This window comes from Bubalus bubalis, chromosome 16 (genome assembly GCF_019923935.1).
Source record: "Bubalus bubalis isolate 160015118507 breed Murrah chromosome 16, NDDB_SH_1, whole genome shotgun sequence".
Lineage (NCBI taxonomy): Eukaryota > Metazoa > Chordata > Mammalia > Artiodactyla > Bovidae > Bubalus > Bubalus bubalis.
Window position 1 is genome coordinate 39356725 of NC_059172.1, and position 27547 is coordinate 39384271.

Below are 27547 nucleotides of genomic sequence, written 5' to 3' on the forward strand. Positions count from 1 at the left end.
ACACACCTCCTGACACAGTTACTAACTACTAAGTAGATGTAGTTGTTGTTCAGTCACTCACTGATGTCTGACTTTTTGTGACCCCATGGACTGCAACACTCCAGGCTTCCCTCTCCTTCACCATTTCTCCTGGAGCTTGCTCAAACTCATGTCATTTGAATAGGTGATGCCATCCAACCATCTTGTCCTCTGTTATCCCCTTCTCCTCCTGCCTTCAATCTTTCCCAGCATCAGGGTCTTTTCTAATGAGTCAGCTCTTCACATCAGGTGGCCAAAGAACTGGAGGTTCAACTTCAGGATAAGTCCTTCCAATGAATATTCAGGACTGATTTCCTTTAGGATGGACCGGTTGGATCTCCTTGCAGTCCAAGGGACTCTCAGGAGTCTTCTCCAACACCACAGTTCAAAAGCATCAATTCTTCAGTGCTCAGCCTTCTTAATGGTTCAACTCTCACATCCATATATGACTACTGGAAAATCCATAGATTGACTAGACAGACATTTGTGGGCAAAGTAATGTCTCTCCTGTTTAAATGCTGTCTAGATTTGTCTTAGCTTTTCTTCCAAAGAGCAAGCATCTTTTAATTTCATGGCTGCAGACGTGATAGACTGTTTCAATTTCAGTATCATATAGCATGATAATGATATAGCTAATAACAGGCTGAGCAAACTCCAACAGCTTCTTAAAATCAGAGGAGGACTGCTTTCATTTGAACTGGATTCTTGGTTGTAGAGAGAAATATCTTCAGAAGATATCTTGGGCTTCTTGTCTTGTTAGGTAGATGTTGTTCAAGCATTTAGTTGGAATGAATAATCGATTTGTGACTGTATTTGTACAAATACTTATGTTGAAAGTGTTAAAGTCAAATTGTTAGTCACTCGGTCATGTCTGACTCTTTGCAATCGCATGGGCTGTAGCCCACCAGGCTCCTGTATCAGTGGGGTTTACCAGGCAAAAATACTGGAGTGGGTTGCCATTCCCTTCTCCTGGGGATCTTCCTGACCCAGGGATCGAACCTGAGTCTCCCACATTGCAAGTGGATTCTATACCATCAGAGCCACCAGGGAAGCCCTTATGTTGAGATTAAAAAAAAAAAAAAAAAAAAAGCTAAATGGGACATTTTTATACTGCCTGAAATTAAAATTATAGAAATGAATAAAATAGAATGTGGAAATTCTCAGATTTCAAGTGAGGACTGGAGATACAATAGCACTGAGAGTCATGTGATGTGTATTTGCTTGATTTTAAAAAAAATATAATTTACATACATATAGGCCTGTTTTGAAACATCAAAATAATGGCATGGTAAGTATATGTATATGTCTATGTCCACAGGAAAGGAAGACTACCAAATATAATTCACTTTCTATTAGCTTAGAATGAAATTAAGTCTCTCAGTCATGTCTGACTCTTTGCAATCCCATGGACTATAGCCCTCCAGGTTTCTCTGTCCATGGAATTCTCCAAGCAGAATACTGGAGTGGGTTGCCATTCCCTTCTTCAGCAGATCTTCCTGACCCAGGGATTGAACCCAGATCTCCCACGTTGGCAGGCAAATTCTTTACCATCTCAGCCACCAGGGAAGCATATCTACTAGTTTAGATATGCTTTATTTTTATCAGTCAATGTATCAGTTTGGGAAGATTTATAACAAAAACTGGAAACTAAAATCTGTTCAGTTGAGAAGCTCCAAAAACACCTTGGCTCATATAGTTGAGATTAACACCCAAGGCCAGGGGCGGCGGCCGGGAGGAGCAACCCCACGTCCAAGGAGCAGGGGCTGCGTGGGCACAAGAGGGCCTAGAGGAGCTATCCCACGTTGAAGGTCAGGAAGGGTGGCAGTGAGGAGATACCCCTCATCTAAGGTAAGGAGCAGCGGCTGTGCTTTGCTGGAGCAGCCGTGAAGACATACCCCACGCGCAAGGTAAGAGAAACCCAAGTAAGACGGTAGGTGTTGCAAGGGGGCATCAGAGGGCAGACACACTGAAACCATACTCACAGAAAACTACTCAATCTAATTACACTAGGACCACAGCCTTGTCTAACTCAATGAAATTAAGCCATGCCTATGGGGCAACCCAAGACAGGCAGGTCATGGTGGAGAGGTCTGACAGAATGTGGTTTACTGGAGAAGGGAATGGCAAACCACTTCAGCATTCTTGCCTTCAGAACCCCATGAACAGTATGAAAAGGCAAAATGATTGGATACTGAAAGAGGAACTCCCCAGGTCAGTAGAGGCCCAATATGCTACTGGAGATCAGTGGAGAAATAACTCCAGAAAGCTTGAAGGGATGGAGCCAAAGCAAAAAGAATACCCAGCTGTGGATGTGACTGGTGATAGAAGCAAAGTCCGATGCTGTAAAGAGCAATATTGCATAGGAACCTGGAATGTTAGGTCCATGAATCAAGGCAAATTGGAAGTAATCAAACAAGAGATGGCAAGAGTGAATGTCGACATTCTAGGAATCAGCTAACTAAAATGGACTGGAATGGGTGAATTTAACTCAGATGACCATTATATCTACTACTGCTGGAAGGAATCCCTTAGAAGAAATGGAGTAGCCATCATGGTCAAAAAAAGAGTCCAAAATGTAGTACTTGGATGCAATCTCAAACATGTATACCTGTGGCGGATTAATTTTGATATTTGGCAAATCTAATACAGTTATGTAAAGTTTAAAAATAAAATAAAATTAAAAAAAAAAAAAGCAAAAACAAACAAACAAACAAAAAAAAAACGACAGAATGATCTCTGTTCATTTCCAAGGCAAACCATTCAATATCACAGTAATCCAAGTCTATGCCCCAACCAGTAATGCTGAAGAAGCTGAAGTTGAATGGTTCTATAAAGACCTACAAGACCTTTTAGAACTAACACCCCAAAAAGATGTCTTTTTCATTATAGGGGACTGGAATGCAAAAGTAGGAAGTCAAGAAACACCTGGAGTAACAGGCAAATTTGGCCTTGGAATACAGAATGAAGCAGGGCAAAGGCTAATAGAGTTTTGCCAAGAAAATGCACTGGTCATAGCAAACACCCTCTTCCAATAACACAAGAGAAGACTCTATATGTGGACATCACCAGATGGTCAACTCCAAAATCAGATTGATTATATTCTTTGCAGCCAAAGATGGAGAAGCCCTATAAAGTCAGCAAAAACAAGACCAGGAGCTGACTGTGGCTCAGATCATGAACTCCTTATTGCCAAATTCAGACTGAAATTGAAGAAATTAGGGAAAACCAATAGACCATTCAGGTATGACCTAAATCAAATCCCTTATGATTAAACAGTGGAAGTAAGAAATAGATTTAAGGGCCTAGATCTGATAGATAGAGTGCCTGATGAACTATGGACTGAGGTTCGTGACATGGTACAGGAGACAGGGATCAAGACCATCCCCATGGAAAAGAAATGTGAAAAAGCAAAATGGCTGTCTGGGGAGGCCTTACAAATAGCTGTGAAAAGAAGAGAAGCAAAAAGCAAAGGAGAAAAGGAAAGATATAAGCATCTGAATGCAGAGTTCCAAAGAATAGCAAGAAGAGATAAGAAAGCCTTCTTCAGTGATCAATGCAAAGAAATAGAGGAAAACAACAGAATGGGAAAGACTAGAGATCTCTTCAAGAAAATCAGAGATACCAAGGGAATATTTCATGCAAAGATGGGCTCAGTAAAGGACGGAAATGGTATGGACCTCACAGAAGCAGAAGATATTAAGAAGAGATGGCAAGAATACACAGAAGAACTGTACAAAAAATAGCTTCACGACCCAGATAATCACGATGGTGTGATCACTGACCTAGAGCCAGATAGCCTGGAATGTGAAGTCAAGTGGGTCTTAGAAAGCATCACTACAAACAAAGCTAGTGGAGGTGATGGAATTTCAGTTGAGCTATTTCAAATCCTGAAAGATGATGCTGTGAAAGTGCTGCACTCAATATGCCAGCAAATTTGGAAACCTCAGCAGAGGCCACAGGACTGGAAAAGGTCAGTTTTCATTCTAATCCCAAAGAAAGGCAATGCCAAAGAATGCTCAAACTACTGCACAATTGCACTCATCTCACACGCTAGTAATGTAATGCTCAAAACTCTCCAAGCTTCAGCAATACATGAACCATGAACTTCCTGATGTTCAAGCTGGTTTTAGAAAAGGCAGAGGAACGAGAGATCAAATTGCCAACATCTGCTGGATCATCGAAAAAGCAAGAGAGTTCCAAAAAAAACATCTATTTCTGCTTTATTGACTATGCCAAAGCCTTTGACTGTGTGGATCACAATAAACTGTGGAAAATTCTGAAAGAGAAAGGCATACCAGACCACCTGACCTGCCTCTTGAGAAATCTGTAGGCAGGTCAGGAAGCAACAGTTAGAACTCGACATGGAACAACAGACTGGTTCCAAATAGGAAAAGGAGTTCGTCAAGGCTGTATATTGTCACCCTGCTTATTTAACTTATATGTAGAGTACATCATGAGAAATGCTGGACTGGAAGAAACACAAGCTGGAATCAAGATTGCCGGGAGAAATATCAATAACCTCAGATATGCAGATGACACCACCCTTATGGCAGAAAGTGAAGAGGAACTAAAAAGCCTCTTGATGAAAGTGAAAGAGGAGAGTGAAAAAGTTGGCTTAAAGCTCAACATTCAGAAAACGAAGATCATGGCATCTGGTCCCATCGCTTCATGGAAATAGATGGGGAAACAGTGTCAGACTTTATTTTGGGGGGCTCCAAAATTACCGCAGATGGTGACTGCAGCCATGAAATTCAAAGACGCTTACTCCTTGGAAGGAAAGTTATGACCAACCTAGATAGCATACTCAAAAGCAGAGACATTACTTTGCCAACAAAGGTTCATCTAGTCAAGGCTATGGTTTTTCCTGTGGTCATGTATGGATGTGAGAGTTGGACTGTGAAGGAGGCTGAGCACCGAAGAATTGATGCTTTTGAACTGTGGTGTTGGAGAAGACTCTTGAGAGTCCCTTGGACTGCAAAGAGATCCAACCAGTTCATTTTGAACGAGATCAGCCCTGGAATTTCTTTGGAAGGAATGATGCTAAAGTGGAAACTCCAGTACTTTGGCCACCTCCTGCGAAGAGTTGACTCGTTGGAAAAGACTCTGATGCTGGGAGGGATTGGGGGCAGGAGGAGAAGGGGACGACAGAGGATGAGATGGCTGGATGGCATCACTGATTCAATGGACGTGAGTCTGGGTGAACTCCGGGAGTTGGTGATGGACAGGGAGGCCTGGTGTGCTGCAATTCATGGGGTCACAAAGATTCGGACACGACTGAGTGACTGAACTGAACTAAACTTTGTTAAAACTCAGAAAAACTTTATTTCTTTATAAAAACTATCTTAGATTGCTTAATCTATTAAGATAAATATAATATAAATATAATAATCTATGGAACTAATCCACATTCATCATAAAAACAGAAAACTTGAATCTTGATAACGAAGCCAAAATCACTTATTAAGTTTTCTGTTTTTTTGTTTTTTCATATATATATTTTACTGAATAGTTATGTACATTGTGGTTAAAGTTCTGTTATTTTTTTTTTGTTGTTTAAAATTTGGTGAACTTCCTCCTGTGAAGAATGAACATTATAGTGTAGGGGTAAAGAGAGACAGTAGCAGGGAGGGAGAGAGTGTGATTCTTTTTATATTCTTTGCATCTTTGAACACTAAATTAAACCATTTGTTTCTCAGTTTGCTCTTCTGAAAAGTAGTGATATTAATAGAACTCATGATGATTTCATGATGTTTTAGGGAGTCTTGAATAAGATGATAAGGCACTTCCACCAGAGCCTGGCAAAGTCCTTAAACCATGCTGCTGCTGCTGCTGCTGCTAAGTTGCTTCAGTCGTGTCCAACTCTGTGCCACCCCATAGACGGCAGCCCACCAGGCTCCTCCATCCCTGGGATTCTCTAGGTGGGAATACTGGAGTGGGTTGCCATTTCCTTCTCCAATGCATGAAAGTGAAAAGTGAAAGTGAAGTCGCTCAGTTGTGTCCAAAAAGTGAAAGTGAAGTCACTCAGTTGTGTCCGACTCTTCGCGTCCCCATGGACTGTGGCCTACCAGGCTCCTCTGTCCATGGGATTTTCCAGGCAAGAGTACTGGAGAGGGGTGCCATTGCCTTCTCCATAAACCATGCTAACTATTACATGAATAACTAGTAAATATTCTTAATAAAACTTCATTTCAAATGACTACATAATGTCATCATATGAATCTGCTATAATGTATTCAGGGATTTCCTTACACTTAATTTTGTGTCTCCAAATTTTCCTACATAAGGGTATATTTTATGTTAGGTCAAATTGTAGAAGTGGAAGTAGTGGAGTGTAAGCAAAAAAACTACTTTTAAATTCTTGTTATAAAGAGCCAGATTGCTAACAAGTAATTTAGAAACCCTTTCCATTCTGTCATAATGTTGAGCTGGAAGTGCCTGTTTATTGTACACTTTATGGAGCTGTCTTATCATTTGAACTTGCTTTGCTTATTTATTAATCATATCGATGAAAATTTAACAGATGTGTTCATTTATATTACTTCTTTTGCTTCATCTAATGAGGGGTTGTTTTTTTTTTTTGTAGCTGTTAGTAGTTCCTTACATTTCCCATTCTTTGTTCAGAAAATATTTTCAAATTTCTTTTAGATTTGCTTAATAATTTCATAAGTGACATTTGACTTTTTAATCCACAGTTTATTTAGGTATATGATGAATGGTGAGCTTTAAGTTAATTGTGTTTCTAAATAGCTGATTTTCTTATTAGTATTCTTTATCACCTTTCCATAGTATGTGTTTATTATTACTATTACTGTATTTATAATTGCTTGACTATATGCTGTCTTGTAAGTCTAGTAGAGAATGTTTCTGCTCCTGTTCTTTAGTTCCATTGGTCAATAAAGAGTCTCTGTTTCCATTTTTCCTCACCAAAATTTTCTTAGGTTTTATCATCGGTTTAGTCTTCCTGATGAATTTTTGAATCATCTGCTAACTGTCCAAAAAACCCCACTGGTATATTGTTGAGGTTGTACTTAACTCATACATTGATTTGGAAATGCTATCTTTTTGCAGTATATAGTCTTAACTCCCAGGAATGTGGTATCCCCTTGCCTCACCCAATATAATTTGTTTGTTATTCCCTAAAAATACCATTGCACACCTTGACTCTCTGCTTATGACTTGCATCCTACATTGCAGGGAAAAGGGGAGTAGTTATATAGAACTTCGTCATCTTCCACTACCAGCTTGACTAGCATAGCTGCACACTTACCTTTGGAAGAGCCCATCATATTCTCCAGGACAATCCATGTTGCTACAAATGACAGAATTTCACTATTTTTAAATGGCTGAGTTATTTTTCATTGTTAAAATTTACCAAACACTACACTAAGTTCTCTTGAACCAAGTTCTTTTACTACTCAAAGAAATAGGTATTAGAATTATCTGCTTCTGCTCGGCAACATCTCTTTACAGAAATATTTGCTACAGTTTACACACTTGCTCCAGTAACCCCCATCTGAAAGAACCCTTCTTTGAAGTCATACTCTCCCCTCCAGTTCCTATTCCACTTCTCAGAGCAAATCATCTAACCAGAAACTATGGCTTTAGGCCCTAACTGTATGCGTAGCTTCAGGCCCTTACCGACGATTCAGGACACCTGCCACTCTAATCAGGTCCCCTTCCACGCCACACCTGGAACACTGCTGTTGTGCTTGTCAAAAAAGACGGGTTTGTGATTCATCATCCAACAAAGAAAATATAGTTTGTATATTTTATAAAATGGTAAATGTGAACTTTAATTACCCATGATAACCAATGACCATAAAAAGGTTTTAGAGATTAAAAACTAAATTGCATAGAAGATACAACAAATATTTATAATCTACATGTCTCAGAAAATTTTTGAACAATTTGTAGGAACTTCCAACACTGCTAACTATACAGAATTCCATTGTCATTAATGTTTTTTATACTCAGTGTGTGTGTTCCTACATGATTTTCTCTCTGGAATTTCACTCCTTCTTTCAGGCATAAGAAATTCTGCTCATTTCCCAAAACTCCTTTTTTACTTTCTAAAATGTTTATTGGAAAGATGTGAGGTTTAAGGGTTGAGGCAAAAATTCCCTCATTTTGAATAACAACTTAAATAGCCTATATTTTGCAATTTAATAGAATGCAAAATGAAAATAAAATTGGAAACGAAAATGGTTCAGTCACTATGGAAGATAATTCCTTAAAAATACTCTTACCAAAAACTGAGCAAGCTCACTGAAAGATACTTACCCACATGAGTAACAGTTTATGTTCACCTGAAAATCTGCACCTGGATGTTTGTAATGGCTTTTTACACAAACAACACAAATCAGAAAGAACACACGAATGTCTTTGATGAATAGATAAGCAAGCTATGATACATCCATACAAATGGACACTACTCAGCAATAAGTGTGAACAGGCTTCTAATAATCAGCAGAATTTGGATGAATCTCAAATATATTATGCTAAGTGAAAGGAGCTATACTCAAAGTGTCTGATACCATTCATATGACATGCTGAAAAGGCAAGAAAGAAAAATAGTAGCAATAGTAAAACAGATCAGAGAGTTGGCGGGGGACTGGTGGAGGGCAGGATATAATTACCAAAGGACACCAGAGAATTTGGGAGGTTGATACAACTTCTATATCTTGATTTTGGTGGTGGCTGTATACTATATATGGGCTTCCTTGGTAGCTCAGTGGCAAAGAATCTGCCAGTGCAGGAGATGCGGGTTGATCCTTGAGTCAGGAAAAGCCCTTGGAGAAGGAAATGGCAACCCACTCCAGTTTCTTGCTTAGGAAGTCCCCTGGTCAGAGAAACCTGTCACACTGCAGTCCATGGGGTCGCAAAAGAGTCAGACACAACTGACTGAACAACAAATATACATTTATGAAAACTTGCAGCACTATATACTACAAAAGGTGAATTTAACTGTATGAAAACTATACCTTAGTAAAACTGAAAAAAATATAGGAAAAGATAATTGTAAATAAAAGGATATGAAGCTTTTAATATCCTGCTTCTACGACCTTCTTTAAATACCAATAGAAAAAGTCCCCTGCCGTATTGTTTTTTGTTAAGAGTTTAGTGTTATAGTTTTGCAATACAATCGTATTTATTCTGTCAATTAAACTTGCCAGATCATTTGTTGAGCCAATTACTGTGTTCATCATTGTTCCCTGTAATATATATATATACATCCCTAGGCATCACCTTCCTTCTTGATGAAATTATTATATTCGAGCATCTTTGGTGGTAAAGCCTTATACTTTTGTTTGTAATTTTTTTGTCACTCCCTACTGATGCTTTTATCCATGCAGAGAACTCTCGGTGCGGGCAGTTATGTTCCCTCAGCACTTTTGAAGATATTTCTCTCTTGTCCTATAACTCCAGTGAAAAGTCCACTACCTTCTGTCTTTATCAGTGGGAAATCTGTCTTGTTTCTTTGAGAGAATTTTAAAGATTTTCATTAACACTGATATTCTCCATATTCAGTACTGTCTGGATAACTTTTTTTATTGGCTGCTCAATGTTTACAAAGTCACACACTTTCTCTTCAAATATCACTTGTGGCACACAATATAACACCAAACACACATACCTATGTACAGGACAAAACAGATTGCCAAAGGTCATGGAGGGAAGACTGGGTAATTACAGACTCCACAGAGCACAGTCATGTTGAATTAAATAGTCCAGGCTAAGAAGATGATAAGTGAGGCCAGGGGGGTGGAGGTGGGAAGCAACGTCCCACAGATGCCTCAAAACCCACCTTAAATCTGGGGCAGAGGACTGATTGACCACGAAAGGGTCTTTTCTTCCTGTTCATTTCAGTCAGTAATTTGGAAACAGGCCATCAGTGCCTTCCTTAGGTGACGTAGAAACCCAGGGCCTCCAAGCTCATTTAGTGAGAGAAGAGTACAAGGAAACAGGGCCAGGAAAGAGGCCCAAAGGGACTCATTACCATCCTGTTTCCTGGACCAGCCTTTCCAGGGAAGGCCATTTCAGCTGACAAGCTAGGCTAAGTCCCTCTAAACACAGGGGTAGAACAGAGGGAGTGGGATCGTGGGATGAGGAAACTGGGCAGCCTCCCCCAGGACAGGCCCTGGCTCCGTGTTGGCCCCGGGGACAGTGAGGTCAGTCATTGCAGGGTCTCCTTTGAGCAGCCCTTCTAATATCTACTTCCTCCCGATTCCCACTGCTTTCATTTTTCCTCTCAGACCCCAGCAAGAGTAAATAAAAGTCTGAGCGTCAGTACCCATGAACTCTGTCTGACTAATGCACAATAGATAGATGAAACTTTTACTTGAGGAGCTACGTGACAGAAGCAGTTTCTTTTAATTTTCCACAGGTGTAAAAACAGGACAGCTATACTCTTGTTCCGTAGAAGCTCTCCAAGTCAGAAGGATTCAATTGGCTCTGTCAGCAAGTATTGCATTTCCAGAGCAGACCTGTAGAGAAACTGAAGGAATGGAAGGAGTCCTAACCGAACTTGGTCAGACCCCTCAGACTTTTAACATCACTTAGCAAAATCAAACCTATTGGATACGGCTGAAAAGTCCCATCTTCCTTCTTGTGTTCTACTGCATCTTCCTTGACCCTCAAACAATCCCCAGAGTTGTCCATGTGGTCAGGCAGCTGGCATTTAACCACCTCAGGTAAGAGTATTGTCTCACTTTCAGGGAAGAGGGCAGTCTTGAGGAATTTTGACTTGAGAAATGGAGCCCAGTGCAGATCCCAAGAACTTCAGCTACTCTGTCTTGCAGGTTCTCTGGTGCTTGGGCTCTATACCTCATCACAAACTCCTCTATTCTTTGTTTTCTAAATATGAGGAGGAATCAGTGAGGCCTGATGGAAAATGCTATGCTACATTCCAGACCAGGGTATCTGCTTCCTGGTGGTAGCATTAAGATCTGTCTTTAGACCTCATAGGCTTTGCTGGCATCTGATAAAAATATTTGTAGCTATGTTATAATATATGCCTCTGAAGGACCATTTAAGATCAGATGATAGTTTTGTGACATGCTTTAGTACCTCTTTACTATTAAAATTCTGTGGACTTTGTAGAAGTCAGTGGAAACTAGGGAAATGTCAAAATATATGACACAATAGAGGAAAGTGAGTTTTAGAAATATGTTTCACTTACAGGCTTTTTAAGATATGTTCAAAACTGGATTTATCTGCCCAGTTTCCATGATGCATGAGACTGATTTCTGTCAATCTCGTGTCCCTGTTCTAGAAAGCTTCTCTCTGAGAATGAGTCCCAGACTCCCATGGCAGCTTTCAGAACAGGAGCTCTTTTCCTCCCCCTGTGGGTCCTCAATGCAGTCTGGATACCCTGGCTCTGTAGTTTGGGGACTTAAGATGGTGAAAGAGAGGGAAGCTAAGGTTAATGAGCTTGTTACAAATACAACATGTGCTCTTTTTTCTCCTACAATTTTTCCTATTTCTCCACCAAACAATCTGAGCTTCCTCATCAATTCCTTATGTTTTTCATATTTCTAAGTAATCCCAGGGTCACATTTATTATAATATGTTATAAAATAAACAGCTATGTTTGCCTTGATTTTAAAGGTTAAGTTCTGAAAGTGACATCACCTCAAGCACACTATTCCATAGTCTCAGACAATCTAAATTCTCTTCCCTCTTTGGCACATGGAGAGTGTAGGGCTGGTCCAGTGAACTAAGGCGCACACTTTAGCTCTTCTAATAAGGCTGTTTACAGCTTTGAGGGCTGCAAATCAATGTGGACATACGGTGTATGGAAAAAAATAATGAGGTACATTATTGATATCACACTGACGCTCTTGTTTTAGTATTTCATATTCAAAATAGGTACACAGAACAGTGACTGGGTACTTAAATCATCAGTCAAACATTATACCTAAAGCATAGGTATAAGAATTATTAAGAGCATGCATACCTGAATATTGATATATTGCAATGAGAAAGATAATTTGAATTTCTGGGGAGATACATATTCAGGTTTGATATCCTGAATAATATTCTTATCTAGTGATCTTTGAATATTTAGCTGTTAATGTGTTGCTTGTTCTCCATTCAGATGGTTCTTTTCAAGATACTTGAAAGATTCAGAAACAGAGATCAAGAAATAAAATTAGCTACCAGTGGGAAAGGAATCACTATATTGGACTCATATTGGTCATTCTATGGGGCCTCTGATGTTACAAAATGTTGCAACCATCTTAACAAAAATTCACCTAGAATCTACTTGGTTCTAGGCAACTAAAGAAACAACACAGAATGGAGCACTGCAACTCCACTCTGGGAAGTGGCTTCATATTGATGGGGATTCTGAATGACAGTTTGTCTCCTGAGCTGCTCTGTGCTACAATCACAGTCCTGTACATGCTGGCCCTCACCAGCAATTGCCTTCTGCTCCTGGCCATCACAACGGATGCCCGACTCCATGTGCCCATGTACCTCCTGCTCGGGCAGCTCTCTCTCATGGACCTCCTCTTCACGTCTGTTGTCACTCCCAAGGCCTTCATGGATTTTCTGCTCAGTGAAAACACCATCTCCTTTGTGGGCTGTGCCCTTCAGATGTTCCTGGCACTGACCCTGGGTGGTGCAGAGGACCTCCTACTGGCCTTCATGGCCTATGACAGGTATGTGGCCATTTGTCATCCTCTGAACTACATGATCCTCATGAGGCCGAGGGTCTGCTGGCTCATGGTGGCCACATCCTGGATTTTGGCATCCTTTAGTGCCATTGTATACACTGTGTACACCATGCACTATCCCTTTTGCAAAGCCCGTGAGATCAGCCACCTGCTCTGTGAGATTCCACCTCTGTTGAAGTTGGCCTGTGCAGATACTTCCATATATGAACTCACGGTGTATGTGATGGGTGTGACCTTCTTGATTCCTCCTCTTGTTGCTATCCTTGCTTCCTACACACTAATCCTACTTACTGTGCTCCACATGCCCTCAAATGAAGGGAGACAGAAAGCTCTGGTCACCTGCTCTTCCCACCTGACTGTGGTCGGGATGTTCTATGGAGCTGCCACATTCATGTATGTTCTGCCCAGTTCCCTCCACAGTCCCAAGCAAGACAACATCATCTCTGTCTTCTACACGATGGTCACCCCAGCCCTGAACCCCCTTATCTACAGCCTGAGGAATAAAGAGGTCATGGGGGCCTTAAGGAGAATCCTGGGTAGATATATGCTGTGGACACACTCCTGACAGAGTTGTCAAGTAGAGGTGGTAGGGGACTAAGTGTCATGTGGCTGTGATAATGGTAGCTTATAGAAGTCTGATCAAACTCCAATAACCTCTTACATCAGAGGAGAGCTGCTCTCATTTGACTGGATTCTTAGACAATTGTAGACAGAAGTAGCCTCATAAGACATATTGGGCTTCTTGTTTATTAGGTAGATGGTTGTTAAAACAATTAGTTGGAAAGAATAATCAATTTTTGACTACATTTGTACAAATACTTATGTTGAGAGAGTGGGAAAAACTAACGGGTCATTTTTATACCGCAAAATGAAAATTAAAGTACAGAAATGAGTAAAACAGAATGTGGAAGTTCCCAGGTTTCAAGTGAGCATTGGAAATATAATAGCAGTGAGAGTCATGTGTTGTGTATTTTGCTTGAGTTTTTTTTTTTCTTTTTTACTTTACAATATTGTATTGGTTTTGCCATATATCAAAATGAATCCACCACAGGTATACATGTGTTCCCCATCCTGAACCCTCCTCCCTCCTCCCTCCTCATACCATCCTTCTGGGTCGTCCCAGTGCACCAGCCCCAAGTATCCAGTATTGTGCATCAAACCTGGACTGGCGACTCATTTCATATATGATATTTTACATGTTTCAATGCCATTCTCCCAAATCATCCCACCCTCTCCCTCTCCCACAGAGTCCAAAAGACTGTTCTATACAACAATGTCTCTTTTGCTGTCTTGTATACAGGGTTATTGTTACCATCTTTCTAAATTCCATATATATGCGTTAGTATACTGTATTGGTATTTTTCTTTCTGGCTTACTTCACTCTGTATAATAGGCTCCAGTTTCATCCACCTCATAAGAACTGATTCAAATGTATTCTTTTTAATGGCTAAGTAATACTCCATTGTGTATATGTACCCCAGCTTTCTTATCCATTCATCTGCTGATGGACATCTAGCTTGCTTCCATGTCCTGGCTATTATAAACAGTGCTGCGATGAACATTGGAGTACACGTGTCTCTTTCCCTTCTGGTTTCCTCAGTGTGTATGCCCAGCAGTGGGATTGCTGGATCATAAGGCAGTTCTATTTCCAGTTTTTTAAGGAATCTCCACACTGTTCTCCATAGTGGCTGTACTAGTTTGCATTCCCACCAACAGTGTAAGAGGGTTCCCTTTTCTCCACACCCTCTCCAGCATTTATTGCCTGTAGACTTTTGGATAGCAGCCATTCTGACTGGAGTGAAATGGTACCTCATAGTGGTTTTGATTTGCATTTCTCTGATAATGAGTGATGTTGAGCATCTTTTCATGTGTTTGTTAGCCATCTGTATGTCTTCTTTAGAGAAATGTCTATTTAGTTCTTTGGCCCATTGTTTGATTGGGTCATTTATTTTTCTGGAATTGAGCTGTAGGAGTTGCTTGTATATTTTTGAGATTAGTTGTTTGTCAGTTGCTTCATTTGCTATTATTTTCTCCCATTCTGAAGGCTGTCTTTTCACCTTGCTTATAGTTTCCTTTGTTGTGCAAAAGCCTTTAAGTTTAATTAGGTCCCATTTGTTTATTTTTTTTTTAATTTCCAATATTCTGGGAGGCGGGTCATAGAAGATCCTGCTGTGGTGTATGTCAGAGAGTGTTTTGCCTATGTTCTCCTCTAGGAGTTTTATAGTTTCTGGTTTTACGTTTAGAAAAGTACAACTTTCCAAAACTGGACCAGGAAGAAATAGAAAATCTTAACAGACCCATCACAAGCACAGAAGTTGAAACTGTAATCAGAAATCTTCCAGCAAACAAAAGCCCAGGTCCAGATGGCTTCACAGCTGAATTCTACCAAAATTTAGAGAAGAGCTAACACCTATCCTCCTCAAACTCTTTCAGAAAATTTCCAGAGGAAGGTAAACTTCCAAACTCATTCTATGAGGCCACCATCACCCTAATACCAAAACCTGACAAAGATCCCACAAAAAAAGAAAACTACAGGCCAATATGACTGATGAACATAGATGCAAAAATCCCTAACAAAATTCTAGCAATCAGAATCCAACAACACATTAAAAAGATCATACACCATGACCAAGTGGGCTTTATCCCAGGGATGCAAAGATTCTTCAATATCCACAAATCAATCAATGTAATACACCACATTAACAAATTGAAAAATAAAAACCATATGATTATCTCAATAGATGCAGAGAAAGCCTTTGACAAAATTCAACATCCATTTATGATAAAAACTCTCCAGAAAGCAGGAATAGAAGGAATATACTTCAACATAATAAAAGCTATATATGACAAACCCACAGCAAACATTATCCTCAATGGTGAAAAATTGAAAGCATTTCCTCTAAAGCCAGGAACAAGACAAGGGTGCCAACTTTCACCATTACTATTCAACATAGTTTTGGAAGTTTTGGCCACAGCAATCAGAGCAGAAAAAGAAATAAAAGGAATCCAAATTGGAAAAGAAGAAGTAAAACTCTCACTATTTGCTTGAGTTTTTAAAAATGTGATTTACATACATGTAGACCTGTTTTAAAACATCAGAACAATTGTGTGGTGAGTATATGTCTTTGTCTGTGTCCACAGGAAAGAAAAGCTATCATATATAATTCACTTTATGCTAATTTAGATATGCTTTATTTGTATCATTTGATTTACCTGTGTGGAAATATTTATAACAAAAACTGTGAACTTTCCTGGCTCACCTAATTGAAATTATTTGGGGAGGTAGTGCTTTTTTAAAACTCAGAAATATTTTCTTTTCAGAAGCTGTCTTAAATTACTTGGTGTATTAAGATCAATGATAATATAAAAGCTAATAATCTATGGAACTAGTCCCAGTTCATTATATAAACATAAAATTCAGAAATTGAGAAAAAGAAAACCTATAAGGTTTTCTATTCATTTTTTGCTTATCTATATGCAGTTTACTTAATAGCTATCTACATTTTGGCTAAAGTTTTGCTTTTTTTTTTGCTTGAAATTTGGTGAAGTTTCTTCCTTTGGAGAGAGGACATTATAGTGTAGGGCTGGGGGGCTTAGGGAGGTAGGTGGCCAGAGTGCTGAGTTTAATCTCTGCTCACCATGTATATCTGTGTATGTTTGAACACAAATTAAACCATTCATTTTTCATTTTGTTCCTCTGAAAAGCAGTGATAATAATAAGACTCACGATGATCTCATGTTTTAGGGTGACTTGAATAAGATGATAATGCACTTAGACCTGTGCCTCGCAAATAGTTCTTAAACCATGCCAACTGTTATATGAATATCTAATAAATAATCTTGATAAAACTTCATTTCAAATGACTATGTAAGAGCATCATATGAATCCTCTATAATGTATTTAGGGATTTCCTTACATTTAATTTTGTCCCTTCAAATTTTCTGACGTAAGGGTATATTTTAAGTGAGGTCAAATTCTTGAAGTGTAAAAAATGGAATATAAGCAAAGAAACTATTTGAAATTCTTATTTTAAAGAGCTAAGTGTTTATGAGAAAGTTAGAGACCTTTTGCGTGCTGGCTAGCATTTTGTGAGAGTCTCTGCCTCATTGTACTCTTTCCATCCTGTCTTACATAAACTCCCTTTGATAATTTATTAAGCACATAAACAAAAAGTAACAGGTGTTTTCACTTATAATATTTACTTTGTTTTATTCTAATGATTTTTCTGTAGCCCTATATAGACAAAGTGAAGTCGCTCAGTCGTGTCCGACTCTGCGACCCCATGGACTGTAGCCTACCAGGCTCCTCTGTCCATGGGATTTTCCAGGCAATAGTACTGGAGTGGATTGCCCTTTCCTTCTCCAGGGGATCTTCGCGACCCAGAGATCGAACCCGGGTCTCCTGCATTATACGCAGACCCTTTACCATCTAAGCCACCAGTGAAGTCAGGGAAGGTCCTAGACAATTTGGCAGTTATATACGTGGCAACATTTATTTTCAGTTTATTACATATGTAGTAGGATATGTTGGATAGAGAAGTGTTACAACATTTACAAAATGTCATAGATTCATTTTTTCCTTTGTATTTCATAGGTGATATTACCCTTAACAATTTCCATTTTTAATTCAGATAATATTGCCATAAATCTTTAGATTTGCTTAATAAACTTTAATCTCTCTGATATTATTTAAATACATTATGGATAGTGAAACTTTAAGTTAGTTGTTTTCTAAATAGCTGATTTTCCTGTTAGCATTCCTAATAATCTTTACCTATTTTGCATTTATTATTACTATTATTTACAATTGCTTGACTATATATTTTCTTCTTGTAAGTATAGTGGTAGAGGGTGTCTCTAGTACTGGTCTAGTACTACCCCATTCCTCAGAGCAAATCATTTAAAAGACTTCACCGTACCTACACCTTCTGGTCCTCCTCTACCATTCACGACTCATGTCACTGTAATCAGGCTCCACTCCGCAGCCAACAGCACCTCCCCTCCCTACCTCATTGTAGTCGTGCGTGTCGACAGTGGCAGAGGTATATGTCTCATCTGTTCTGACAAAAAAATAATAGTATATATTTTATAAAAGTGTAAAATGTGAATTTTAGAATCGTTACCTGTGATTACCAATGAGCCTCAAAGGGCTTAGAGATTGAAACCTATATTCCATAGGAGATAGAGTAGATCTTTATAGTCCACATATCTCAGAAAAAATTTAAATAATTGTAACTATTTCCAGAATGCTAACTAGACAGGATTTAACTACCATTAAGGTTTTCAGTCTCCAGGCCTAGGTGTGTGTATGTGTGTGTGTCCCTGTATGACTTTCTGTCTTGAATTGCACCTTCTTTTTACTTGCATAAATAATCCTGTTCATTCCCCAAAACTCTTCTTTTTATCCTTAAATACTAATTAGGGAGACATGAAATTTAAAACTTCATGCAACATGCGCTTCATTTTTAATTTAAAAACCCATATTTTATAGCTTAAAAATGCAAAATGAGAATAAAATTGTTCAGTCACTACAGAAAACAGATGGACAGTTTTTAATCAAATTAAACACATACTTAACACACAACAGAGCAAGTTTACTACAAGGGACTTACCCAAGTGAATAACAATTTATAGTCACTCAAAAACCTATACATGAATGTTTATAATGGCTTTTTCCACTAACAACAATAAACAGAAACAACACAAATGTCCTTTAACTGGTGAACGGATAAAGAAACTATGATACAGCCACACAACTGGATGTTACTTGGCAAAAAATGGGAACAGACTATTAATAGACGGCAGAATTTGGATGAATCTAAAACATATTATGCTAAGTGACAGGAGCTATACTCAGAGTATCTGATACCATTTATATGACACGTAGGGAAAAAATAGGAGAGACTGTAAACAGATCAGAGAGTTCCCAAGGGCTTGGGTGAGCATGGGATGATTATCAAAAGGCACCAGAGAATTTGCAGCATTGAGGCAACTTTTATATCTTGGTTTTGGTGGTCGTTATATTCTATTATGGGCTTCTCTGATGGCTCAGCATGTAAAGAAACCACCTGCACTGCAGAAGACAGATGTGGGATTGATTCTTGTCTCAGGACGACCCCTTGAGGAGCACATGCCAACCCACTCGAGTATTCTTGGCTGGAGAATCCCATGGACAGAGGAGCCTGGTGAGGTACAGTCCAAAGGGTCTTAAAGAGTTGGACAAGACTGAAGACTAACACTTTCACTTTCCCTTTTTACATATGCTATTATATACATTTGTTAAAAATTGCAGAACTGTATACAAAAAGAGGCAGGTTTTATTGGGTAAAAATTTGTGCCTTAATAAAAATTTAAAAAGTAAGAAATAATTGAATAAAAATGTTAGTATTCTGCTTGTACAGCCTTCTTTAAGTACCAATAGAAAAAAGTCCCCTGTCGTCTTGATTTTTTTCTGTGAATTAAAAATTTTTTATTTATATCCTATCTGCTTTGAAAAAGGATTTAATGTTCAGTCAGTTCAGTTCAGTTGCTCAGTCGTTTCTGACTCTTTGCGACCCCATGGACTGCAGCACACCAGGCTTCCTGTCCATCACCAACTCCTGGAGCTTGCTCAAACTCGCATCCATTGAGTTGGTGATGTCATCCAACCATCTCATCCACTGTCATCCCCTTCTCCCACCTTAAATCTTTCCCAGAATCAGGATCTTTTCCAATAAGTCAGTTCTTTGCATCAGGTGGCCAAAGTATTGGAGTTTCAGCTTCAGCATCAGTCCTTCCAATGAATATTCAGGACTAATTTCTTTAGGATGAACTGATTGGATCTCCTTGCTTTCCAAGGGACTCTCAAGAGTCTTCTCCAACATCACAGTTTAAAAGCATCAATTCTTCGACACTCAGCTTTCTTTATATAGCCCAACTCTCACATCCATACGTGACTACTGGAAAAACCAAAGCTTTGACTAGACGGACCTTTGTTGGCAAAGTAGTGTCTCTGCTTTTTAATATTCTGTCTAGGTTGGTCATAACTTTTCTTCCAAGGAGTAAGCGTCTTTTAATTTCATGGCTGCAGTCACCATCTGCAGTGATTTTGGAACCCCCCAAAATAAGTCTGTCACTGTTTCCATTGTTTTCCCATCTATTTGTTATGAAGTGATGGGACTGGTTGTGTCCAACTCTTTGTGACCCCATGGACTGTACAATCGATAGAATTCTTGAGGCCAGAATACTGGACTGGGTAGCCTTTCCCTTCTCCAGGCGATCTTCCCAACCCAGGGATTGAACCCAGGTCTCCCGCATGTCAAGGAGATTCTTTACCAGCTGAGCCACAAGGGAAGCCCAAGAATATTGGAGTGGGTAGCCTATCCCTTCTCCAGTGGGTCTTCTCGACCCAGCAATTGAACCGAGGTTCCTGCATTGCAGGCGGATTCTTTACCAACTGAGCTATCAGAGAAGCCCTTATGATACAGTGGAAGTGATTATACAGCACAGCACTGGAGCAGCGGCTGAGAAAAGATACCCCACATCCAAAGGCAAAGCAGTAGCACCAGCAAGATGGTAAGAGGGGCAAAAACACATTTAGAATCAAACCCCATACGTACCAGAGATGCTCAGAGGGCTCAAATAAACCTTGTGCACACCAGGAGCCAGAGATCCCACAGAGACTGAGACAGAACTGTGTTGGAATGTCTCCTGTGGAGGTACAGGCTAGCAGTGGCCTGCCACAGGGGCAGGGGCTCTGGGTGCCACAGACCTGGGTATGACATAAGCACTCTTGAAGGAGGTCGCCATTAACCCCAGCATAGAGCCACCAGAACTTACACAGGACTGGGGAAACAGACTTTTGGAGGGAACAAACAGAACCTAGTGGGCACCAGGACCAAGGAGAAAGGAGCAGTGACCACACAAGAGCCTGACCCAGACTTGCCCATGGGTGCCCAGGAGTCTCTAGTGGAGGCATAGGTCAGCAGTGGCCTGCTGCAGGGTTGGGGGCATGGAGTGTAGCAGAGCGTATATGGGACCTTTTGAAGGAGGTCGCCATTATCTTCACTGCCTCCACCACAGTTTGGCCCCAGGTAAACAACAGGGAAGGAAAACAACCTCACCCATCAATAGAAAATTGGATTAAAGATTTAATGAACCTGGCCCTGCCCATCCGAATAAGACCCAGTTTCCCCATCAGAACATGGAGGAGCTACTCCATGTTCAAGGTCAGGAGGGGCGGCAGTGAGGAGATACCCCTTGTCCAAGGTAAGGAGCAGTGGCTGCGCTTTGCTGGAGCAGCCGTGAAGAGATACCCCACTTCCAAGGTAAGAGAAACCAAGTAAGATGGTAGGTGTTGTGAGAGGGCATCAGAGGGCAGACACATTGAAACCATAATCAAAGAAAACTAGTCAATCTAATCACACAGACCACAGCCTTGTCTAACTCAACACTAAGCCATGTCCTGTGGGGCCACCCAAGACAGGCCGGTCATGGTGGAGAGATCGGACAGAATGTGGTCCACTGGAGAAGGGAATGGCAAACCACTTCAGTATTCTTGCCTTGAGAACCCCATGAACAGTATAAAAAGGCAAAAGGATAAGATACTGAAAAAGGAACTCCCCAGGTCAGTAGGTGCCCAATATGCTACTGGAGATCAGTGGAGAAATAACTCCAGAAAGAATGAAGGATGGAGCCAAAGCAAAAACAATACCCAGTTGTGGATGTGACTGGTGATAGAAGCAAGGTCCGATGCTGTAAAATGCAATATTGCAAGGAACCTGGAAGGGTCCATGAATCTAGGGTCCATGAATCAAGGCAAATTGGAAGTGGTCAAACAGGAGATGGCAAGAGTGAATGTCGACATTCTAGGAATCAGCGAACTGATATGGACTGGAATGTGTAAATTTAGCTCAGATGACCATTATATCTACTACTGCTGGAAGGAATCCCTTAGAAGAAATGGAGTAGCCATTATGGTCAAAAAAAAAAAAGAGTAAAAAATGCAGTATTTGGATGCAATCTCAAAAACGACAGAATGATCTCTGTTCATTTCCAAAGCAAACCATTCAATATCACAGTAATCCAAGTCTATGCCCCAACCAGTAACGCTGAAGAAACAGAATTTGAACGGTTCTATGAAGACCTACAAGACCTTTTAGAACTAACACCCAAAAAAGATGTCTTTTTCATTATAGGGGACTGGAATGCAAAAGTAGGAAGTCAAAAAACACCTGGAGTAACAGGCAAGTTTGGCCTTGGAATATGGAATGAAGCAGGGCAAAGGCTAATAGAGTTTTGCCAAGAGAACGCACTGGTCATAGCAAACACCCTCTTCCAACAACACAAGAGAAGACTCTACACATAGCCATCACCAGATGGTCAAAAACGAAATCAGATTGATTATATTCTTTGCAGCCAAAGATGGAGAAGCTCTATACAGTCAGCAAAAACAAGACCAGGAGCTGACTGTGGCTCAGATCATGAACTCCTTATTGCCAAATTCAGACTGAAATTGAAGAAAGTAGGGAAAACCAATAGACCATTCAGGTATGACCTAAATCAAATCCCTTATGATTATACAGTGGAAGTGAGAAATAGATTTAAGGGCCTAGATCTGATAGATAGAGTGCCTGATGAACTATGGATGGAAGTTTGTGACATGGTACAGGAGACAGGGATCAAGACCATCCCCATGGAAAAGAAATGTGAAAAAGCAAAATGGCGGTCTGGGGAGGCCTTACAAATAGCTGTGAAAAGACGAGAAGTGAAAAGCAAAGGAGAAAAGGAAAGATATAAGCATCTGAATGCAGAGTTCCAAAGAATAGCAAGGAAAGATAAGAAAGCCTTCTTCAGTAATCAATGCAAAGAAATAGAGGAAAACAACAGAATGGGAAGGACTAGTGATCTCTCCAAGAACATTAGCGATACCAAGGGAACATTTCATGCAAAGATGGGCTCGATAAAGAACAGAAATGATATGGACCTGACAGAAGCAGAAGATATTAAGAAGAGGTGGCAAGAATACACAGAAGAACTGTAGAAAAAAGAGCTTCATGACCCAGATAATCACGATGGTGTGATCACTGACCTAGAGCCAGACATCCTGGAATGTGAAGTCAAGTGGGCCTTAGAAAGCATCACTACGAACGAAGCTAGTGGAGGTGATACAATTCCAGTTGAGCTACTTCAAATCCTGAAAGGTGATGCTGTGAAAGTGCTGAACTCAATATGCCAGCAAATTTGGAAACCTCAGCAGTAGCCACAGGACTAGAAAAGGTCAGTTTTCATTCCAATCCCAAAGAAAGGCAACGCCAAGGAATGCTCAAACTACCACACAGTTGCACTCATCTCACACACTGGTAAAGTAATGCTCAAAATTCTCCAAGCCAGGCTTCAGCAATATGTGAATTGTGCACTTCCAGATGTTCAAGCTGATTTTAGAAAAGGCAAAGGAACCAGAGATCAAATTTCCAACATCTGCTGGATCTTCAAAAAAGCAAGAGAGTTCCAAAAACATCTATTTCTGCTTTATTGACTATGCCAAAGCCTTCGACTGTGTGAATCACAATAAACTGTGGAAAATTCTGAAAGAGATGGGAATACTAGACCACTTGACCTGCCTCTTGAGAAACCTATATGCAGATTAGGAAGCAACAGTTAGAACTGGACATGGAACAATAGACTGGTTCCAAATCAGGAAAGGAGTACGTCAAGGCTGTATATTGTCACCCTGGTTATTTAACTTATACACAGAGTACATCATGAGAAACACTGGGCTGGAAGAAGCCCAAGCTGGAATCAAGATTGCTGGGAGAAGTATCAATAACCTCAGATATGCAGATGACACCACCCTCATGGCAAAAAGTGAAGAGGAACTAAAAAGCCTCTTGATGAAAGTGAAAGAGGAGAGTGAAAAAGTTGGCTTAAACCTCAACATTCAGAAAACGAAGATCATGGCATCTGGTCCCATCACTTCATGGGAAATAGATGGGGAAACAGTGCAAACAGTGGCAGACTTTATTTTTGGGGGGCTCCAAAATCACTGCAGGTGGTGATTGCAGCCATGAAATTAAAAGACGCTTACTCCTTCGAAGGAAAGTTATGACCAACCTAGATAGCATATTGAAAAGCAGAGACATAACTTTGCCAACAAAGGTCCGTCTATTCAAGCACGTGGTTTTCTCAGTGGTCATGTATGGATGTGAGTGTTGGACTGTGAAGAAAGCTGAACGCCAAAGAATTGATGCTTTTGAACTGTGGTGTTGGAGAAGACTCTTGAGAGTCCCTTGGACTGTAAGGAGATCCAACCAGTCCATTCTAAAGGAGATCAGTGTTGGGTTTTCTTTGAAAGGAATGTTGCTAAAGCTGCAACTCTGGTACTTTGGCCACCTCATGCAAAGAGCTGACTCATTGGAAAAGTCTCTGATGCTGGGAGGGATTGGGAGCAGAAGGAGAAGGGGACGACAGAGGATGAGATGGCTGGTTGGCATCACCAACTCGATGGACATGAGTTTGAGTGAACTCTGGGCGTTGGTGATGGACAGGGAGGCCTGGCGTGCTGCAGTTCATGGGGTGGCAAAGAGTTGGTCACGACTGAGTGACTGATCTGAACTGAACTCTCCCTCAGTCAGTCTCTACCATCAGAAAGCTTCCATAAGCCCCTTATCCTTCTCAATCAGAGGGCAGACAGACTAAAAACCAGAGTCACAGGAAACTAACTAATCTGATCACATGGACCACAGCCTTGTCTAACTCAGTGAAACTATGAGCCATGCCATGTAGCAACACTCAAGACGGATCGTGGTAGAGAGTTCTGACCAAACGTGGTCCACTGGAGAAGGGAATGGCAAACCACTTCAGTGTTCTTGCCTTGAGAACCCCATGAACAGTATGAAAAGGCAAAAGGATAGGACACTGAAAGGTGAACTCCCCAGATTGGTTGGTGCCCTATATGCTACTGGAGATCAGTGGAGAAAAAACTCCAGGAAGAATGAAGAGACAGATCCAGAGCAAAAACAACACTCAGTTGTGGATGTGATGGGTGACAGAAGTAAAGCCTGATGCTGTAAAGAGCAATATTGCATAGGAACCCGGAATGTCAGGTCCATGAATCAAGGCAAATTGGAAGTGGTCAAACAGGAGATGGCAAGAGTGAACGTCAACATAGGAATCAGCAAGCTAAAATGGACTGGAATGGGTGAATTTAACTAAGATGACCATGAATCCTACTGGTGATTCTTGCCTACTACTGTGGACAAGAATCCCTTAGAAGAAACGGAGCGGCCATCACAGTCAACAAAAGAGACGGAAATGCAGTACTTGGATGCAATCTCAAAAACGACAGAATGATCTCTGTTCGTTTCCAAGGCAAACCATTCAGTATCACAATAATACAAGTCTATGCCGGGACCAGTAATGCTGAAGAAGCTGAAGTTGAATGATTCTGTGAAGACCTACAAGACCTTCTAGAACTAACACCCCCAAAAGATGTCCTTTTCATTATAGGGGACTGGAATGTAAAAGTAGGAAGGTAAGAAATACCTGGAGTAAGAGGCAAATTTGGCATTGGAGTACAGCATGAAGCAGGGCAAAGGCTAATAGAGTTTTGCCAAGAGAACGCACTGGTCATAGCAAACACCCTCTTCCAACAACACAAGAGAGGACTCTACGCGTGGACATCACCAGATGGTCAACAATGAAATCAGATTGATTATATTCTTTGCAGCCAAAGATGGAGAAGCTCTATCTAGTCAGCAAAAGCAAGACCGGGAGCTGATGGTGGCTCGGATCATGAACTCCTTATTGCAAAATTCAGACTGAAATTGAAGAAAGTAGGGAAAACCACTAGACCATTCAGGTATGACCTAAATCAAATCCCTTATGATTATATAGTGGAAGTGGCAAATAGATTCAAGGGATTAGATCTGATAGACAGAGTGTCTGAAGAACTATGGATGGGGGCTCATAACATTGTACAGGAGGCAGGGATCAAGATCATCACCCAAAAAAAGAAGTGCAAAAAGGCAAAATGGTTTTCTGAGGAGGACTTACAAATAGCTGTGAAAAGAAAAAAAAGAGAAAGGCAAAGGAGAAAAGGAAAGATACACCCATTTGAATGCAGAGTTCCAAAGAATAGCAAGGAGGGATACGAAAGACTTCCTCAGTGATCAATGCAAAGAAATAGAGGGTACAATAGAATGGGAAAGACTAGAGATCTCTTCAAGCAAATCAGAGATGCTGAAGGAGGAAACAGAAAGAACAGGTTCCATCTTGAAAGCAGGCCTCCATTTTGAGCCGGACTGTGGAATTTAATCTATATGCCCTGTATCTATGGAAACGACATACAAAATGGATAATCAGAGCCCCCAGGTTGAAGAGCCCCAGGTTGAAGAGCCCCAGGGCTGGTACTGAGAGAGTCATTTCCTAGGCAGATTGATAGGAAATCTAGGGGTCCCCAAGGAGAGAGGGGTCTCCAAATGGAGGAAATAGCCTGCAAGTGTCAGACATTTTTATCTCTCTTAAGCGGCAGGAGGAAACAAACTAACATTTTTTTCCTTCTCTATACAAATTTAAAGAGAGGTTTCTCTTAAAATACTGTGTTGCCATAATGACACCTGGTTTCCCTGAAGTTAGCTATTCTTGAGCCTAGAGATAACCAATGCCTTTTTCTTATGGAAATGTTTGTCTTAAGCCATGCTAATGTACTACGCCTTTACCCCAAACTCGGTCTCCAAGTCGGTTCCGCCTCTTGGCCCAGAACCTACTTGACAAACCAGTATGTTATACTCAGATATTGTTCCCCTAATCTATGTAAATGAAACTATTTGTATGGTGGTCTGCCCTTCTTTAAGATTCAAGTTAGTTATTTTATGGCCCAAGATAAACCATTTGGTGCCATTCTAAATTATAAGACATTCCTTTCTTTCATTAACAGACTGCTAGTGACTATATAACATCCAGCTGAAGACTAGCAAGGGGGTGCTCTTTCTGCCCCCTTCTGATGCCTATGTCAGAAGCTTTCTCTATCTCCTTTATGCTTTAATAAAACTTTATTACACAAAAGCTCTGAGCGATCAAGCCTCGTCTCTGGCCCCGGATTGAATTCTTCTCCTCCGGGCGCCAAGAATCCTGGTGTATTCGCGTGATTCAACAACAACCTTTCAGTACCTAGACTCTCTGTCGCCTAAAATAATACCCTAATTATCTATGTAACCGAATAGAATCATAAATTCATTTATGCTTATTGGGGTATGACCACAGGCCTATTGATAATTGCCCACTGTTAACTACCTGGCTTAAGGCATACGAATCACAGGTTAACTTTGTATCTTTCTTTTCCTTTGTTCAGACTAGTTTCAGAGAATCTGGGGAGGTGGGTTTGAGCCATACACTTAGGGTATATAAGGTTTTCACAAAAACTGGTCAGGGTCCTTGGCTAAGAGGAGACTCTGCCTTAGGCCTGCTGGTATAATAAACTGCACTCCACTATCTGCATTGTCCTTCTAAGTGAGTTTGTTTCCCAGAACGCGTGGCTACAACAATACAAAGAGAACATTTCATGCCAAGATGGGCACAGTAAAGGATAGAAATGGTATGGACCTAACAGAAGCAGATAAAGAAGGCAATGGCACCCCACTCCAGTACTCTTGCCTGGAAAATCCTATGGATGGAGGAGCTTGGTAGGCTGCAGTCCATGGGGTCTCTAAGAATCGGACACGACCCAGCGACTTCACTTTCCCTTTTCACTTTCATGCATTGGAGAAGGAAATGGCAACCCACTCCAGTGTTCTTGCCTGGAGAATCCCAGGGACAGGGGAGCCTGGTGGGCTGCCATCTATGGGGTCGCACAGGGTCAGACACGACTGAAGCGA

General features: G+C 40.6%; 1 protein-coding gene across 1 annotated transcript; it reads left to right on the forward strand.

Annotated features, from left to right (window-relative positions):
- The first annotated feature begins 12315 nt into the window (after nucleotides 1-12315).
- LOC102399815 (olfactory receptor 2AG1-like) lies at nucleotides 12316-13755 on the forward strand. Its single transcript, XM_006044562.4, has one exon. The coding sequence runs from the start codon at nucleotides 12316-12318 to the stop codon at nucleotides 13258-13260; it is 945 nt and encodes a 314-aa protein (XP_006044624.3). The 3' UTR covers nucleotides 13261-13755.
- The last annotated feature ends 13792 nt before the right edge of the window (nucleotides 13756-27547 follow it).